The 19,898-nt window shown below is 36.6% G+C and overlaps 1 protein-coding gene across 1 annotated transcript in view; it reads left to right on the top strand.

The window, feature by feature from the left end:
• LOC101732008 overlaps positions 1-19,898 on the top strand; it is a 76,399-nt gene that overhangs the window by 30,179 nt on the left and 26,322 nt on the right. Inside the window, exons 7-10 of the mRNA XM_031904472.1 lie at positions 15,411-15,629; positions 15,987-16,239; positions 16,575-16,738; positions 19,001-19,160. Coding sequence (XP_031760332.1) covers positions 15,411-15,629; positions 15,987-16,239; positions 16,575-16,738; positions 19,001-19,160 — 796 coding nt within the window. The remainder of the gene's footprint in view (positions 1-15,410; positions 15,630-15,986; positions 16,240-16,574; positions 16,739-19,000; positions 19,161-19,898) is intronic.

Raw genomic sequence — 19,898 nt, 5'->3', positions numbered from 1 at the left:
CAGTTATGTGAGAATAGGAGAAAGCTCAGAATCAGGCATAATGGCTGTCTACACAACAATATTGCAACTAAAAAAAAAAAAACATTTGTTGGCTCAAGATTAAAATGTTAAATATTAGAGTGAATTGTTTAAAACCAAGCTTGAAAAGAAGTGTCATTCTGAATTGAGAACGTCAGTCTGATGACTGGTGAAACATTTTCAAGAAAAAACACAGCAAGTCCAATTGATTTGACTTATTATTACAGATATGTGATGAAACGTTATAATTTTTTTCTCAATCCCTAGCCTATCAAACCATATTGTTCCATTTATTTTTACAGATTTATAAAAACTGGAAAAATAAGCTTAAATTTCAAAAACACATGTTCCATTGTCTATCATAGAAGTTAACTGGGTTTGAGCTGCTAAAATGTTTTCATTCAAATTATCAAATTTGTTTTCAAGTGATAGATATTGCAAATGATATATCATAAACAGGCTTCATTAACTTGTACAGTGTTTGTTATATAGAGTAGAATGTATGAAGCCGGCACTCACGTATAAAGTAGTCACTGGATGCCTGGGTGCAGTGTTGAAAAATGGAAAATTTACAGCAATATAAATACCGCACTCACAGGACTTATGGTGAAGAAAAAAGTTCATTTATTGTTCAAACATCAAACTGCTGATGCACACCAGGAAAATTTCATCAAAAAGAGATACTTACTTTATTTAGAAAAAATAAATAAAATAAATAAAAAAAAAAAAAAAAAAATATATATATATATATATATATAATCCAAGGGTAAGTAAAACAAATACCAAGGTTTTCCAGAAAAGGACTAATTCCATAATTTGAACCTCCATGTCTTGAGCCTACTAGAAAATAATTTAAACATGAAATAAACCCAGTGGGATTGTTTTGCCACCAATATGGACTAATGCAGCTGAGTTACAATCAGGTACAAGTTACATATATAAATTGAACATTTTGAACGAAAAAGAATGTTTTTGAAATACCTGTCAACAACTGAACTTTAAGGAAATGTAAAAAGGCATCATAATGAGATGAAACCTGATCAAGCGTGCAAGAGTTGGAAGAAATGGCAGTGAATGATTTAAATGACCCAGTCGTCGTAACCCCCTGTGTGTAATTAGGCATCCAACCATATGCAAATTGTCCTGAAAGTTGGTAAAGAAAAAAATCTAGTCTTAAATGTAACTTTTCCACAGATGTGATCTAAATTTATGCCAAACACAGAAATCTTCAAGGAAATGGGGTCTGTCAGTTGGAACTTATTTTCTGTGTACTTGAACACACTCAAGACATTACAGAAATTAGACTGTTGTTTTGATGATAACATTGGGTCATGGCTGATCAAACAAAACCAAATTGTTATACCCATGTGGTCCACACTACATTAGGGCCTAATCATTAAATCCAGGTTACTTGCTTCTCAGTTTCTCGTATAATGTGTTTTTGTTAAAGACTTGTGTGGATATGTGTATATTTGCTGTGCCCTCTGGTAATGATTGTTAGTAATAGTGATATGATTAAGTACATTAAGTACTCAGGAGTACTTAGTCACATCTACCCTGATCATCAAGATCGTTCTGCCAGAACAAATATTGATTGTTTTAAGAGTGATACCGTAGAAGTATTTCTTTGTACAAGTGCTACAGTATGAATTTAACACATAGATGGCTTAGTGGGGTGAAAATTAGGAAATCCCTTTTATTTATTTAAATAAACAGAGAGACTGCCAAACAGAAATACTATACTGTTAGTAGCACTGATGCTTGTAAAAGCAATCCTGATTCTTGGTGTCATATTACTGCTATAAAAAAATATGAAAAATCCCCCACACCGCCTTTTCAGCCATATAGCTAAATGTATTTAGTAACAAAACATTTGATCTTAGTGATATTAGATGCCAGTTTTATCATTCTATACGCTTAAAGATCTTATTTTTTTTTTATCAAGGTAGTTATAGAGGACTAGGATCTATTAGCCAGAAACTGGGGACCTGGGGTTTTCTGGGTAAGGGATCATAAGTCCTTAAAATCATTCAAACATTTTCCACCAGTAAGGATTAATTATATCAGTTGGGATCAAGTACAAGGTATTGTTTTTATATATTTATTGTTATTATTACAGAGAAAAATCATTTTGAAAAATTTGCATTATTTACTTAAAATGGACTCTTTGGGAGATGGGCTTATGTAATTTGGAGCTTTCTGGATAATGGGTTTCCGGAAAATAGGTGTTTCTGCAAAGGGTAGTTTTTTAATTTACAGTTTAATTTTTTATGAACCTGGACCTTGCTGTTATTTCATGGACTCAACTGACAAGCAAATTGGATGCATCATTGACCCCATGCACTGGAAGTGCCCCCATCCCCTCTCTGAAATTTTCCACCACTCTGGCACAGTACTGGAGCATCACATAACAAACACTAATTAGCATGCAATTAAACTAGAATTATGAGGGATAATGCTGCATTGTGATAGGGATAATCTATTTATATTTGACTGATATAAATTTGCTTTGAAATTTGCATTTTCATGGGTGGCAAACAATTTTTGTGCATCTACGATAGAAAAAACACCCACTGACTTCACTGCATTTGGTGGAAAAAGAAACATGACAAAAAATGCAAAATATTGCAAAAGTTGCCCATTGACGCCAAAGAGTTTTTACCATATTTGACAATTTTGCCATTTCTCAAATGTTTCCATAACTTCACTAATTTTCAGCAAAATGGGACAATTTCACTTATCCCTAGTTATAAAACATGACCTCATTTATGTATGAACTGGACTAGGGGGCACATTTACTAATCCACGAATCCGAATCGCGAATGGGAAAAAATCGTATTGGAAACGAAAATTTCGTAAGATCGCAAATATCACAAAAATGCCTACGAAAAAATCGTATTAGTCACGATAATATTGTATTGGCGATCCGAAAGTCACGAAATTTTCGTACCGAACAATTGTAAACAGCGGTAAAACCTTTCCAATTTTTTCGTGCAAACGTCCGAAAAAGTCGTGCGCCGTACGAAAAAGTTGTGCGGACGCCCTAAAAAAATCGTCGAAAATACGATCGCAGCGTTCGCATGAACGCTCGAGCGTTCGTGCTTTTGTAAATGTGCCCCTAAGTGTTAGACTACATAAATCTGGGGCATGCATAAACTTTGCACCTCAAAACATGTGGCAGAGCACAGTGCTGGCAGGCCCCCAGACCAGTGCCAATCAATACAGTGCTGGGAAACACAGGTCCATAAAGATGCAAATATCCGTACCCAGGGTGCAAAAGTGCATAAAAACATGTTAATTTGCTCTTTTTTTTGCACTTTGCACCCAGCCCTGCACTTCGTAAATGACTTCTATAGGATTTTCATTTAAAAATTGAACTTTGCACCTGCATCTGTGTTAGTAAATTAGCTTTCTCTTTATTTTCATTATTACCTGTATTTATACAACCTGTCAGCAATGTCAACTGATCTCTTAGATATTCCTTTATTAAAATGAAGGTCTTTCCAATAAGCAATCATATTGTTTTCTATGTTTTTCTGGTACTTGACTTTCCCTTACATGTACAAAAATGATTTATTAATCCCCTTCCCCACATTAGACTGTCAGTCTGCCGCCCTGATATGATGTTATAAAAGCAGGTTTTTGTTCACAACTATTCTTTGCTTTCATTGTAAAGAACTCATTTTCCTCTACCATTTTAACAGAAGCATTGCAGTAAATAATTTGCTACCTTAACAGCTTGAATAGCATAAAATCCCACCCTAAGTAATGCATTTGAGAGTATTTTCTAGATAGCATCTTTTGTACTAGCATGAATCATGCCAAAATGTTGTTCTCAAAACAGAAGACGATTTGTATGGGCAAACATTTCCAGATGATTTCTCTGTCCTTTCATTTCAGCTTGTGTAATTAATAAAACGCTTTCCGGGAGAAGTATTTTTTTTTCTCTTTAGCACAGAGCTCTGAGAATGCATCAGAAGCAGGGAAACATTCAAAAAAGAGAAGAACCTGTATCTGTAAAACCAAGCATAGCACCCAATAAACAGTCTTGCTCACAAAACTGCCGATTATTTTGAAGAATACCAAAAACCTCTTAAACACATTTAATGATAGGGGTCCCACATAGACAAGTTATAGTGTAGCCAAGATCAGTGATTTTCTGCATGGGAGGTGGGGATTTTTTTATTTGCATGTTGGTCACAGGTTTTAAAAACACTTGAAGGGCAAGTAACGATAAAAATAGTTATATAGCAAAGGAGCACAATGAAACGTGCAGAGATATGCAAAAGTTTCCAGTCTTTTGGAGAAATTGAGACAGAGCTTTGTGCACTATTTAAATGCTTTTAGAAGAGATATTTTCCTTTGCATGGCCCCCTTGGTCAATACATTTAGGAAGGCACATTTTTGAATCCGCAAGTACAGTGCTAGCTGTAAAAATGAGCACAATGTCCCCACTAAAATGCCATACACAAAATAAATATACCTACTAGTGTTCATACTGTATATATCATCATCATTATAATTTATACTATAATTTACAGTATATAGTGCCAACAAGTTATGTAGCACTGTACAATAATAAGCAAAACCTGCACCAAACTGCCAGTTTTGGCTACCTTAGTGCGTGAGGTTAAAGACACAGCACACTCAGGCTCAAAGAGAGCCCTGTACTTAACATCTGCTTTAACATCTGCTTTCACAGGAGGTAAGTGCAGGGCTATCTTAACATATTTAATCTACAGTGCAATTGCATGCATTTGAAAGGCCATGTCTATTGACTTCTGTAATAAGTTTAAAGTGTCACTATTTAACAATCTTTGCACCTTTTATCTGGCCTAAAATAATACTGAAATGTTGGGAAAGAATGTTGCATTGTAGGTAAAACAATTAAAGTTTTTATAATTATTCTCCTTTTTTTACGCAATAATAAAACAGTATTTTGTAGTTGATTGCAATGAAGCTGCGTAAATCCATTTTGGTGGCAAAACAGTACGTTTTACATGTTTTTAGTGGCCTTAAGGTATGGTGATCCTAATTTTGGAAAGACTCCTTATCTGGAAAACCCCAGGTTTCAAGCATTCTAGGCAATATTCCCCAGACTTTGTGCCTTTTATGAGTCACTCTGCTATTTAATTGTATTACTGTTGCTATTATTAACAGTTTGTGTTCATGTTTAAATCACAAATATAATAAGAAACTTACAAACGTAAAGCAAATGACAAAATGCCTATAGCACTGATGAAATACCTATAGTTCCAAGGATTCTGAAAAGTCAATAATCCATGTAAGTGTGATCCTTAGGTATACAGGCTTCCAGCATGATGCTCCTATAGGAATAGTTAGCAGTTTATGGGCCATTGGACTCAATGGATTCAATTAGGCATAATAAAAAAGAGGGGAGGAAAAACTTTAAGTGAAAGAGCTTCTTCAAGATGTGATTTACCAAGGATTGATTGCACTGGCATTTAATACACAGGAATAATATTCATTTTAGGTCAAATTTTGCAGCCGCATTTGTAATCACTACATATGATATTTTTTAGAATTTCTATGTTTTAGCTGATTTAGTAGGGCACATTCAGCATGAACAATTCTGAACCTGGCTGACCTGGCATTGCTCTCTTTCTAACAATGAACATCTTCGAGATAAGACCTAAACCTGGGTACCAAACTGATCCACAAAAGCTTTTAATTATTCAGATGCTAACTGGCAACATTTTCTTTGTGTGTATATTATATTAAAAACCCATAGGCTACAGGTTGAGATGTGTTTGCATTGTTTAAAATGTCTCTTCTAAAAGTCTCCAGTTTACTATACCCATTGCTAAGGTCACTTTCCCTCATTTATTAGCATATGGGTTAATTTCCACTAATGCACAATTTAGAGTGCACAAGTATTCTGAATCCTTATTGGGCTAATCATAAGAACAATCTCCTATATAATTCTTTTAAATGGCATGCAAAGCAATTGTTTGGAAACTTTTATGCATTTCCCAGATAATAATGTGCAAATAAAACGTGTGCTTTAACAATAGCTTCAAGGTCATTATTAAAAATTGCTGGATTCATTCATAAAATATTCTAAAGCAATCTTCCCAGTGAACAATCCCATGAATTTGTGAGTGAAAGCAATCCACTGCACAGAGAAATAAATGAAAGATTAAAAAGTACACATATACTAAAAACGGCTAATACATAACTCATGAGCTGCAGCTCTGGGATAGTTCTGTCCAACAAATTTAAGTCTAATGGCCTAATGCCTCTACATGCTGGAAAGTAACTAATATATCTTGTAACGAAACAGAGGATTTTAAGCAAAACGTTGCTGTTACATTTGATGGTAATTTTCAGATCTACTCATTGTGTGTGTGTTTATATATATAGGATATATATATATATATATATATATGGAGCACACCCTATAGAAATTCAAACGCCCAGGGTGCTGGCAAAAAAATTATTATACAGACAGTGAGCCGCACACTCAGGGACTTTGCAAAAAAATCACACTTTTAATGAGAAAAAAACAAGTCCTCCTGGACTTGTTTTTTTCTCATTAAAAGTGTGATTTTTTTGCAAAGTTCCTGAGTGTGCGGCTCACTGTCTGTATGTATGTATGTATATATATATATATATATATATATATACAGTATATATAGTGAATAATGTAACCCCCCTACTGTAAAATATAAGGATATTATAAGTCAATCCTATAGGAGTTCCATAGTCTTTTAAATGCACAAAGGTCAAAGACTGAGTGCTTTTATACAGGTCATGGAATTCTGAGGTGACTTCTGATTTGTTCTCATCTTACAATATGTTTTAGAATACACTAGTTTCAGTGAGTCATGTGACTCAAATTACATCACTGAGTGCAGATTATAACAAATGACATCACTATGCACTGGGATATTCTTGGCTCTTTTGTATTATATATGTATATAGTCTCCGAAGAAAAGTAGCACAGTTGGTACTAATTCAGGTGCTTTTGAGTTAGCCCGTTGCTGCAGGCCTCTATACAGAAGTAAACAAAAAATGATATATATTCTCTGTAGTTATATAAAAAGCACAATTGTATGCTTAGGAACATATATCTACCAATGCACGTTAGATAGTGTGGCATGGCTTACTGTACATAAGGAGCAAGATTCTATAAGGAGAGCTCACAAAGGGTTTAGTGTCCAGTTGTTTTACAGCTTTAGTGAACATGTGTAAGGAAGCCTAGCACAATATGGCATATATCATACTACTTCTCCAGGTGCGCTTCAAAACTCAGACCAAGTCTGTGCCATCTAAATTCTGCTTGCTTAGTTTCAATGCCTATTTGTATCCAAATGTGCTAAGCGAGGGCTTACCTATTAATACATTGTACTATGTCTCTTTCTCTCTATGTGTAAAGTTAGATAATTGCTCCATATGAAGCTATACCTTTATAATTCATTTGAACTGGCCCTGCCGCATTATAATCAGACCATGTCCCCTGTTGACTTCTTGTAAAGTGATTACCACACTGCATTATAAATTTGGAAGGAAATCTATAGGCAGCACTGGATCCTTATTTGAGCCTGAAACTGCAAACAGAGCCAGTGGCTAAAATCAGCGGCGGAAATAGTAGCCACTTTGGGTCCCAGCGTTCCGATTCACAAGGTTGGCCATTAGGTTGCTTTACACATTTAAAGCAAATGCACAATACAACCTGGAAATATGTACATAAGGGAAATTATATTCCATAAAGTTGCAAGGCTCATTCAGTATTTGGAGGGGCACCCTTTGCAATAAGCTAGCCCTGCAAAAAAACAACAAAAAAAGGACATTTAGGGGCACATTTACAAAGGCACGAACGCTCCGAGCGTATTTTTGCCGTTTTTTTCGGGCGTCCGCACGACTTTTTCGGACGTTTGCACGAAAAAATCGGAAAGGTTTTACCGCTGTTTACAATTGTTCGGTACGAAAATTTCGTGACTTTCGGATCGCCAATACGATATTATCGTGACTAATAAGCATAAGCATTTTCGTGATATTTGCGATCTTCCGAAATTTTTGTTTCCAATACGATTTTTTCCCATTCGTGATTCGGATTCGTGGATTAGTAAATGTGCCCCATAATGTACAGATGTCACATCTATTCATATATACCCCAATGATGTATTTATTTTAAAAGTGTTTCAAATGATGTCATGTGTGATGTCACCCACCTAGGATGCAGTCCCCAATGGTAGGGAACTAACAATGAAACCTGATGCAGGAATGGGATGTCCTTCCTTAATTAAAAAAAAATAATCACTATAATATATTATAATATAGGGACAGATTATTTAAGGCTGTTACAGAGCAGAAGTTTATTTCAACCTTTTAAGATAAACAATAGTTTTACTTTGCTGCCAAAATGCAAGACCCTAGAAATCCTGCATATTGTTCATCACTGGTAGAATAGACTGATCTAATATAAGTAGAAAGAACCATATTCTTTATTTTATGTAGCTGCTCCATAACAAAAGCCAAATTGCATAAAATCATACATTACCCATACAATTACAAAGCTTTTATTCTCAATTAATCTTAATTACTACTATTAAGCATTAATGTACCTGAACTCATAACAGCAATAATCATTAATGGCGGTATATCTGCTCACTGCAGTAATTCATATTTACTGAAATTCCTAGCAGCTTCTAGTTTTAGGAAATTACATTTGGCAATGCATTGCTATTAGATGTTAAATCCATCAGCTAACTTACTTATAAAGATGGGATACAGACACAAACAACACTCTGTGGCATTCCTTCTGTAAAAGCAAAATTGCTGCATAATGCTATATGTAGCCTTTAATATTCTCAACATTCTGTACATACCATGTTCTGTTTTCTATGTCAGTAACTAACATAGGTTATGCATTAAACATGTAATAATATACAGTATATGACTATAAGAGAGAATGCCTATAGCGGCATCAATGTGCTATAATGGCAATGCCAGTTTGCTGCAGTGAGGGCATACAGTGAGGGCACACTGGCCAGTAATTAAAGGGTTATACAGTATATGATACAGGACAGTAAGGGTAATTCTGTATTTATAAAGGCCCTATCTAGGGTACACAACACTGTTTAAGTCTCCAGAAACTCCAGAAAGGACATTATTTAAACAGAAAAAGTAACATTTTTGGATGCAAATCACAATTTTTTTACCCACAATGCAACATTTTCCCCTAAGAGTTCCAGTGTGATTGTGACCAAACAGGGAGTTGCACCTCCTGCATTTGGGGCTCATTTATCAACACTGGGCACATTTGCCCGTGGTTGCCATGGGTTACTGCTGTTGATAAATGACCTGTCTAAACAAAGTTCGCAAATCATATGCAAGTTGTAACATTTTCAGAGTGTGTTTTGTGTTACATATACATATAATATTAGTGTGTAATTATTTTGCCCCAAGTCAGCTGTGGCTATCAGGGCCCAAGGCAAGCATCCGCATAACCTGCTCGCTCCTCATTCTGATCAGAAAAGGCAGCACATGTCACTTGCGTCCTTCGCTCCCTCACCCCCCCACATGCTGGCGCACACCAAATCCCAGCTTCTCATGAAGAATTAGGACATTGCCTGAAAACTAGTGGCAAGTAGAGATGTAGCGAACTGTTCGCCGGCGAACTTATTTGCACGAAAATCGGGTATTCGCAAGTTCGCGAACTTTTAGCGATGTTCGCCTTAGCTGGAGCCAAATTTTGACCTCTCTCCCCAGAGCCAGCAGATACATGGCAGCCAATCAAGCAGCTCTCCCTCCTGGACCACCCCCGGACCACTCCCTTCCATATATAAACCGAAGACCAGCAGCCATTTTACATTCTGCCTGTGTGTGCTTGATGAGTTAGCATAGGGAGAGAGCTGTGCAGGGGTTTAAGGGACAGTTTAGGTAGCTTTGCTGACTAGTAATCTACTTTCTACTTTTTTTTTTGCTCTGTATGTAGCTGCTTGGGACAGCTGTCCTGCTGATCTCATCTGCTGTAACCCAATAGTCCTTGTAAAAGCAGTTTATTACACAAGTTTAGAAATGTAGTGTGATTTCTGCCCTTTACAGCACAAAACGCAACGCTGTGTCAACAACGTATTTTTTAGAGAAATTTTTGCCCTTGATCTCCCTCCTGCATGCCACTGTCCAGGTCGTGGCACCCTTTAAACAACTTTAAAATCAGTTTTCTGGCCAGAAATGGCTTTTCTAGGTTTTAAAGTTCGCCTTCTCATTTTGTGAGGTTCGCTACATCTCTAGTGGCAAGCAGGCAAAGAGGTAAGTACCCCCCCACCATCGTACCCTAGGCCCTATTGGCGCAACCTGCTGTGGGAATCCTAGGGGTATATTTATCATGCTGTGTAACAAGTGAAGTGAAGCATTACCGGTGATGTTGCCCAGGACAACCAATCATCAATTAGATTTCAAATGTTAGAAAACCAAAGCAAAGCATCTGATTGGCTGCTATGAGCAACATCACCGGTGATGTTTCACTCCACTTTTTAAACTTTTTTGCATGATAAATATACCCCAAGGGGCATATTTATTATGCTGTGTAAAAAACAGCGAGAAAATTCGCCACACATTGCCAGGCTTCGCCATGTAAAAATGGCGTAAAAATGGCGTAAAAATGGCGTAAAATCGGCGTAATTGTTTTACGCGTTTTTTCTTCCACCGGAACTTATGGAAAATAACAGCGTAATATCCGGCGTTCAGATGGCGATCTTTTCCATTTATTTTACACAGCTTTTTACTCCGTTTTTTCGGCGAATTAGTTTTACACAGAATAATAAATACGCCCCCTACTAGTGTTTTAGGATTTTTAAGCATTAGCAGGAGCATGTTTTTAAAGTGACAGCACATACATTTGTATTTAAAGATCTGGTTATTCAGTACAACAGTGTATGGAGCTTTAACAAATGAAGACTACATTGGAGGCTTTCAAATAAATACCAGAATATAGGCACAATTATCATAAATTAATATGTTCTAAACACAATAAGTTTTTAATCCTATGCATAGTTATCTTTTCTCTGCACTGACTCCAGGTTTAAAAAAAACAATATAGCAGCAGTATTTAGGTTCCCTCCAGGTCTGTTAATCAACTGGCTTGTGTTAAACTGTTTCAAGAGTCCATACAGAACATACAGCCAGAGAGAAACAGCTTTCAGTATTAAATATATGTGCAAATAAATTTGAAACAACTGAATATTTTAAATTAATGTATTGTGGAAAGTTGCTTAGAATTATTTTCTTTCATTATGGAAACACCGTTTTTGGTTGGAAATTCCCTATAAATAGAAAACAAATTTCACCACAGCAAATAATTACATAGTACATGAATATAAGCCTTTCTGTTTTTACAGTTTATATGCTGCCAGCTTTATGGCATTTATATACAGTACAATTTCATGTTTGCTAATAAAACTTTTTTTTATACCCATAAATTCGATTTAGGATTTAAGAGTAACATGATATTACATTTGAACTGCTAATTAAACCACTGATTGTTTTTGAACTGCTAATTTCAAGTGTTGTTTGGACCTACGTGTAGTTTCTGATTTAAACTTCCCTTGACATATTTTGATTTATCTATTAGTGAAAGCTGTTTCAAACAAATTACTTTTGTAAGTATGTATAACAAACCATTCTTCAATCAACTTACAGTATTTAACCATTTATTTGCGGCATTAATTTATTCTAAAGGGATACTAACATTGAATGTAATGTATGCAATGTTCCATAGGAGTTTATTGGTGGTATTGTGAATTATTAACTGGTCCATGATTTTATGCACTGTTTTGTATTTTTGTTTTGTGTATTGTTGCAGATGAAGATAAACTAAAAGCACTTAAGTCAGAAAAAGGTCAATAGGGTGCCACTTTTAAATTCTGGGTGCAAGGGTTATGCAGTACATATAAAGCTTGAATCTGAACCCTGTGCAGAGAAGATGCACTTTGTATTCTTGTGCAAAGGCCCCAACTGTGCATTATGTTTACTGACACTATTTCTAGTGCCTAATGAATGGCACTCTAGCAAAGGCTGTACATATATATGCCAATGGGCAGGGCCGTATGTATATATAGGCACCTGAGGGCCTGCGTGGAGGGGATATGGGGGAGTGAAGCTTCTCACAATAATTGTATGCTGTATACATGACATCACTTTCACAATCTAGGGGTGTAGTTAGGTCCAGTGCCTAGAATGAGCTGCCCATGTACCACTTCTAACATGGAACCACCATTTGCCTGGGTTGGTAATTCCAGGGTTACCTCTGTGGACTGCATGAAAATGAGCAGCAGACTTGTGCCCAGTGGATCATGCACAATAACAGCAAGCGAAACATGCCAATATAAAAAAAATGCACTCTACACACTGTACTTGAGGTTGTAAATGAGGCTGATAGCCATAGTTTTTAGAATGGGGGCCAATGACCCTGAACCTAGTGTAGGGAAGCAGGGCATGACGGGGCTAGGAGGGCAGCCTGGTGGCTGGCCACTGAGAGCCCTGAATATTTCCCAGGCTTAGCAGGGGGAGGGGCGATCAAGGCAGTCCTACCTTCCATTCAGTTCCAGGCAGCAGGAGGATCAGCAGCTCGCAACGTCCCACCCTCCCTCCCTATAAAAGGGGGGTTGTTGTTGTCGCAGTTGGCGGAGGGTACCTTACTCCGTGCCCCCAGGGGGAAGTTTAAGGGGGGAACTTGTCAAGGAGAGTTTAGCCTGGTAGGCCTGGGGTCCTGAGCGGCAGTTAGCCTCAGTTTAGGTCGGGGGAAAAGGAGGCAGGAACCAGGCATTGCATTTGGGTGCAGGGCAAATGTAAATGTTGGTTACTGTAAATGTTTGTTATACAAACGGTTTTGTACAAGTTAATAATGTTACAAATGTTAACTGATGTTAAGTTTTATTGTTAATAAATAAATAACTGCGGCCTTCTCTTCCCAGGTACAGTGTCCAAGTGTGTTGTTTGGGAGAAAGGTTAGGGGTGGGGGGGGTAAAACGGGGAAAGGGTAAGGGTTGCAGACTCAACGCTGCACCTGTCATGGACAAAATTCTGACTACAGTGAAAATATAACAAAGTGAATAGTGCAAATACTTATCAAGGCTGCCCCTGCCTTCACTAAGGCCAATGCCACATTTTAAGATTTTAGGAGTTTAACCTGTCATATCTTTTAGCAGCCATGCATCGGCCCATATGAGGACAATAATTAAGTGCCTGGAAGAAGGAAACATGTTAAGCTATTATGATACATGTTTCTTCTTCATTTCTTCCTGTGAATGTCTGCACGCATTTTTCATTTGTGTTGATCCCTGATGAGGACTGCCTGAAAATGTAACCTACTTTTTCCATTTGAGGCTATTGTCACAGGACCAATGAAGAGGGGTTATAGCCATCTTGGCCCAGTGTGTTTAGGTTAATAAAGAAATGCAGCTGGCCTGAAGCTATCCTGTGAGCCATTGCGCTAATCCTTGTATTACTCCAGAAACCTATAACAAAATCGTAGAAGCAGTTACATTCATTATTACATAATTAAGATTGTAAAAGAGATTTCATGTGATGTAGACACTGCCATAACCATATCTGTGTATCCAAAACTTTTCGCAGAATTTTAGGCTTTGAGTGTGCTAAAATCAATAACAGTAAATAAAACGATTAAATATCAGAAGCATTGCAGGAAAAATTACATCAATGAAGAAGAAAAGGAAGTTGGGATATGAAGAGATGAACAGAAAAAAAAATCCTATAAAGAGATCTTTGAAAAAAATGACCCACTGGGATTTCAAGCAATTAAAAGGAGAACTGGGAAGATAGGAGCTTCATGGTTTGGAATTATTGATGTGATTAAATCAAACTGACTACAACTTTTCTACTCTTGCTGGGAAAACTTCCCCGAATAGATAAAAGAAAAACACTATTAGATTAAAAAAAAGTTAGTTATTGTGCTTGAAACCAAATTACGTACAAAGTTTAATAAAGTGAATTGTTACCGTAATTTTCATGCTTGCATGAGAAAGTGTACCCCTCCTTAATCTCATAGCTGAGACTCTTTGTATCAAGGATCACCTTTCTGTTAACTTTTTGTATGATGTAGAGAGTGCTATTCTGAAACAATTTACAATTGGTCTTTATTTTTTATTATTTGTGGTTTTTTAATTTTGGCTGCCGGGGTCAGTGACCCCCATTTAAAACTGAAAAGATTAATAAAGAAGATAACAAAAAGATACAAAATGAAATATAAAGACCAATTGAAAAGTTTCCAAGAATAGTCCATTCTATAGCATACTAAGGCCTATTTATTAAAGTACAAACGGGCCGAATACAACAAAACCGTATTTTTTTCTAAGTTTTCATACCTTGCGTATTTTCGCAGATTTGTTTCGTTATTTTGCGCGCTGTTTACAATCATTCGGTACGAAAATTTCAGATCACCAATATGATATTATTGTGACTAATACGATTTTTTGTAGGCATTTTCGTGATATTAGCGATCTTCAGAAATTATCGTATCCAATCCGAATTTTTCCCATTCGGGATTCAAACTCATGATTTCATGAATGTGCCCCTAAATGTTAACCTGAAGGTGATCCACCCTTTTAATAGAAAAAAACAAGATAAGGAGGGTTAGCAAGGTAAAAAAAAAAACATTTGGATTCAATGGGAGTTTTTTTCTTGTTAAACCTTGTGGGTGTTTTTGTTGTTTTTTTCATACCTCTGCTCTATTGCTTTGGCTCCACCTTGTAATGAGCACAAGTGCTAAACCTATTTTGTGCTATCCTCTATCAATTCAATACTCATCTTTGTACTGATGTGATTTTCTATTCCTTAAAAAATGCAGAGGAGCAAAAGCAGCAGATATTCTTCATTGTGCTTTAGGTATTTCATTGAGTGCTTTGCTTGAAAAGATTAAAAAAAAACTGAAAATCATTCAAGTAAACACAGCAGTAACATAAGCAGCCTACATCCTGTAGCAGAGAGATGTGATCCCTTATCCAGAAAGCTATGAATAATGGGAAGATTCCATTTTAAACAAAAAAACTCTACTACCACGTAGTGACTTGCTTTGTTGGCTATCTGAATGAAAATTGGCTGTGTCTTGATTCTTTTTTTCTTTGACATAAGCTCAAACATATATGTGCAACCCTTCTCTGCTCATCAAACCAGCCAGCCCTGGTTCTAAGCTACCCACACCCAAAGGTTCAATTAGATATTGCTTCTTCAGTAAGTGTGACCAAATAGTATTTTGCCTTTTACTAATATACAGACATATTGTATATTGCTTTGTTAATTCCATAATTAATATTTATATTCTATATTTATAGTGTTCTATAACATTTCTTCCTTTGTATTGACTGGTTTAACCAGCTGTTTGATTTCATGTACTATTTGTGTCTCAGCAGCCAACCACTTAAAGGAATGCGTGTGTACCAAAGGATTGTGAAGCGCACATCCTATATAATATGGGCGGTATTTTCAGAAATGGATATCTGTCAGTGGAGGTCCCATGATTTCTGGTCCATTATCCTGCTAATGTGTTTGATGTGGTTTATAAGGCTTTATCTGCATTATGGTAGCCAGTGGTTGTTCCTTCACGTTATTTCCATTCCTGTCATCAAGTAAGCTCCAATATATAATAGACCTTGAATATAATGAAATCTTAGCTAGCTCTTCTTCTATGGATATTAAATTAATTAAACGTGGCAGAAAAGGAAGAAAAATCTTCCAGCTGAAAAAGGGACATCTGCCATTGACTTCTACATGATCTCAACAGGTCTTAGAAGACATATTTTTGAATTCGTTTTTTTTTTCCACAACAAAATAATAACCCAAAAGACAAATATGAAATAGAGAAGACAGAGATTGACATTTGAAATAGAAGTTAATTTATTTCTTTGGATATTTTGTTCTTTAAGACATGACAGCTTTAGTAGTTTTAAAGATGTTGTAGTTACTAATTCTTTTTTATTTTATAGATTTAGATTTTATCCTCATACGGTCGAGCTGACATACCAGCATTTTCTAATGCACACCAGAGAAGAGGTTGCTATGGTTGTGGTGGGACCAATGGCTTTGATTGTGGTGATGCTCTTAATGATCCTTCTAAGATGCTGCTGTCAGATGCTGTTTGACACTTTTCCAACTTTGTTGTCAAAGTTTATCATTGCTCTTGGCCTCTGGACAGCGCTTAACCCTTTGACGATATTTATAGTGGATGCATTGCTTGGGGTAAGTCACAAAAAAGTAAGAGGAACAAAATCACTTGACACAAAATTGAGCATTTTTCTACGTTTGCTTTACTGGCATAATATGTGAGAAGCATACAGGTTATGTCTCTATAGTGTAGTCTTTATCATGAGACATGTAATATAGTGTTAAACCAAATGTAGAGTTAAAATGCATATATACTATGTCATCAAAATTTTAAACAAAAAGCACAACATTAAGAATGCAAAACCACTTAAAGCAATGTAATATTGTTTTTGTTATTTTAACTGCACACATAGCCTTACTTAAGCCCTGCTATTAACTACAGTATTTCTTGATTTCCTTTTGAATTTTAGAGACTAGCATACAGTACGGAGAATCCAATTGCTGATGCTGCTAAGCTTTACTGGATATTTTACAGAGCAACCCAATCTGGAGTTCCTGGGATCTTTATCACCCTGCTGATCTATATAATGCTATTCATCATATCATTTTCTATACTTTATCTTTACTTTCTCAGGTACGAACCAATATAGAGCTACAATATTGTAATTTCCTTTACATGTAACTTCATACTAAATATAAAAAAAAAACACACACACATAAATACTATGAGCATGGGAAAATTTCAAATATTAAGAATCATGCAATACTCAAGCCCCAGTTAATAACTAGAAGATATAAAAGAATTGATTCTGTTTTTGGTGGGATTCAATTAATGATGAAAATAATAATCATGCATTTCTGCTTTACAGCACTGGGTAAATGGGTTTTATTATGATCCAGCAGCTTGTGTGTTCTTTCTACAGTTTGTGGCTGTCATTTCTTCTGGGTATTTGGGTATCCCATACACGAATACATACAATTAGAATTGGTGAATTGGTACCTGATAAATTTTATTATATTATCAAATTTACCTGTATGGGTAAATATAATCTCAATTATTAATGGAAACAATTGTACACACAATGTACACACATTTTTCTTTGTGACTCTGTAATACAGGTTTTCGAACATGCGTAGGGTCTCATCCACCCAACTCTCATTTATAATTTGCACCAGTTTTCAGTATACAGTATATAATTTAACTTTTCTCAACTTTTTTCCATAATGAGTTTTAACATTTCCAACAATGGAAATGTTTAGTAGGACTATACTTAAAATAAAATTATTGTTTTTATTAAGAATTGTAGCTGGGAGCTGTAAATCTTCTCTCTGGATCTTAAATGCCGGAGGCCCAATGAATACAGAAGCATTATCCAACAAGAATCTTGTCTAATCTGTGTAAATTTATCTCATTGTTCCTTGTTCCTGCAATACGAGCTGGAACACAATTTTTTAGTGTGCTGCTTCTAAATAGCTGTATGTTTGCATTCTGATTATGGAGCGGTATTGGTAGTCACAATTTCACAGTAATCTCAGTATGTTAAATAACAGAAATATGACTGGCAGTGTCAGCAAGAAGGAAACTCCTTAGTAAATCCTATTGCATCTGTAAGTAAGTTTGTGCCACCTACTTGAAAGAGAGAGGGAAACAGTGTGAGAGTTTTATGAAGAAATTACTAAACGTGAAAAGTATTAGAAACTTGCATTCAAAACTAGGAACAAAAACATATAAAATCTTTGTATAGTCCCCCCCACCCTTTTTTTTTTTAAACATGACCTTCTTTAATATAATTAAAGGACATGTAAACCCCACACACAAGAATGTAATCAGTGAACAGCCTCTTTCAAATCTTTCAATACCTGCCACTCTGGTTGTCCAGAGGTTAATAGTAAAGGTGGCCATACACGCACCGATATTATCGTACGAAACCTCGTTTCGTACGATAATCGGTGCGTGTATGGCATGTCAGCGAGCCGACCGATATCGCAGGAAGCTGCTGAAATCGGTCGGCTCGCCGATCGGCCAAGTTAGAAAATTTTGATCGGGCGCCATAGAAGGCGCCTGACCAAAATTCTCCCTTCAGAGCTGAATCGGCAGAAGGAGGTAGAAATCCTATTGTTTCTACCTCCTTACCTGCCGATTCAGCCCTGAATGGTGTGTGGCGGATCTGACGATGTTTCGTGCGACCGATGGTCGTACGAAACATCGTCGGATCGCCACGTGTATGGCCAGCTTAAGGCTGCAACATCTCCTTAATCACTTAGATTTCCTTCTCCTCCTGTAACCCACTCAGCCCCCTCCCCTCTGGAATTTGCTTTGACATCTGGCTTGTGGGCATGGTCAGTTGTTCTAAGCTCAGACTACTAAACACGCCCCCAGTCTAGCAGCCAGTAAAGAGATGGCATTTCTGGTTTCCATAGAAACTCAGCTCTAGCTGTCTGCTTCAATTTTTTTCTCCTGACCTCCTCTCCTGAGCTCAGCTCAAACAAAGCAGAACTTTTATCAGAGACAGTTGTGCCTGTGTGAGCCTGTATTCTTGATGAAATGGACGCTGAATAAGGGTCTGTGTGTATACTGTTTGCAGATTTAAATGTATCTGATTATGTATCAGAGAAAAAAATGGGCACTTGGTGAAAGCTGCTATTTGCTTTAGGGAAATGTGTTGGTGCTGGCAAGCGGAGGGGATATATGCAGCACAAATTAAGCCATTTGGGTAGGGGAGACTTGACCAAGTGATCAGAGACAGTTGTAAGCAAATGTAGGCTTTACATGTCAATAACTATCTGATTCCCAATGTCAGTGTCAGCAGCAAAGAAAAACTACCTTGTTGTTTGTAATAAAACCTACCCAAATGCACATTTTTAAATAACTTGTTCCACTGGCTTTTGTTTGTAGGTTACACAAAGAAAGTTGGATTTTGGATGTTTTTCAACGCATCACCTGTGATGAAGAGGTGTTTCACCTTCCATATGATCTGGAAATGTCAAATCAAGAACTAAGTCATATCGTACGAAAGGCAGAAAAATGGCGCGGGTTCAGTGGTGAACGGAGAAAGGTTAGATCAAATACTAAAATGCAGCCTATACTCCGCAATTTCTCAATACAGGTAGGGAAACCTGTTATTCAGAAAGCTCTGAACTACAGGAAGGTCTTCTCCTTATAAACCCCATTTAAAGCAAATCTTAAACTTAAAACAAATAATTTTTTAGTAGACTCATGGTCTGGAGATACAAATTATGGAAATACCCGATATCCAGAAACCGGCGGTTCCAAGCATTCTGGATAATGGTCCCATACCTGTATATACAAATATAAAATGTGATACCTATAGATCCTATTGACTCAAGAGTTTAGGGTTGTCTCTTTAGATAGCCTACAGCTTTTACTAGCAAAGTGAAATATGGGGTAAAAATGTGAATAGGAACATTACCCACTGTGACCAGTTTTGAAAATGAAAACACATGAGGGCTGATTCACTAAGGTGCATTAAAACGAGCGCTATTAATACTAATTTTTCACGCCAACTTCACTAAAAGGATACTTGCGTTAATTTAGACGCGATGCTGTTTGCATTATTTAAGTTGCGAAGATGTTTGTGCGGTATTTGACGCAATGCGCACACAAACTGTCACCGCGTGAGAAAAACACACGCCATAATAGCCATACACGCCCTAACTTTAGTAAAACTACTGTACTGAAAATGACCACTTCCCTGCAAACTGGAGGCTACATCACTCTAGGGCCAACACAGACTTGAATAAATCACACTGCAAAGTCCATATTGTGTTGCCAA

The sequence above is a fragment of the Xenopus tropicalis genome, chromosome 6 (assembly GCF_000004195.4).
Source record: "Xenopus tropicalis strain Nigerian chromosome 6, UCB_Xtro_10.0, whole genome shotgun sequence".
Taxonomy (NCBI): Eukaryota; Metazoa; Chordata; class Amphibia; order Anura; family Pipidae; genus Xenopus; species Xenopus tropicalis.
The sequence above is the reverse complement of the archived record's forward strand: the minus strand, read 5'-3'. Positions and strand labels throughout refer to the sequence as shown.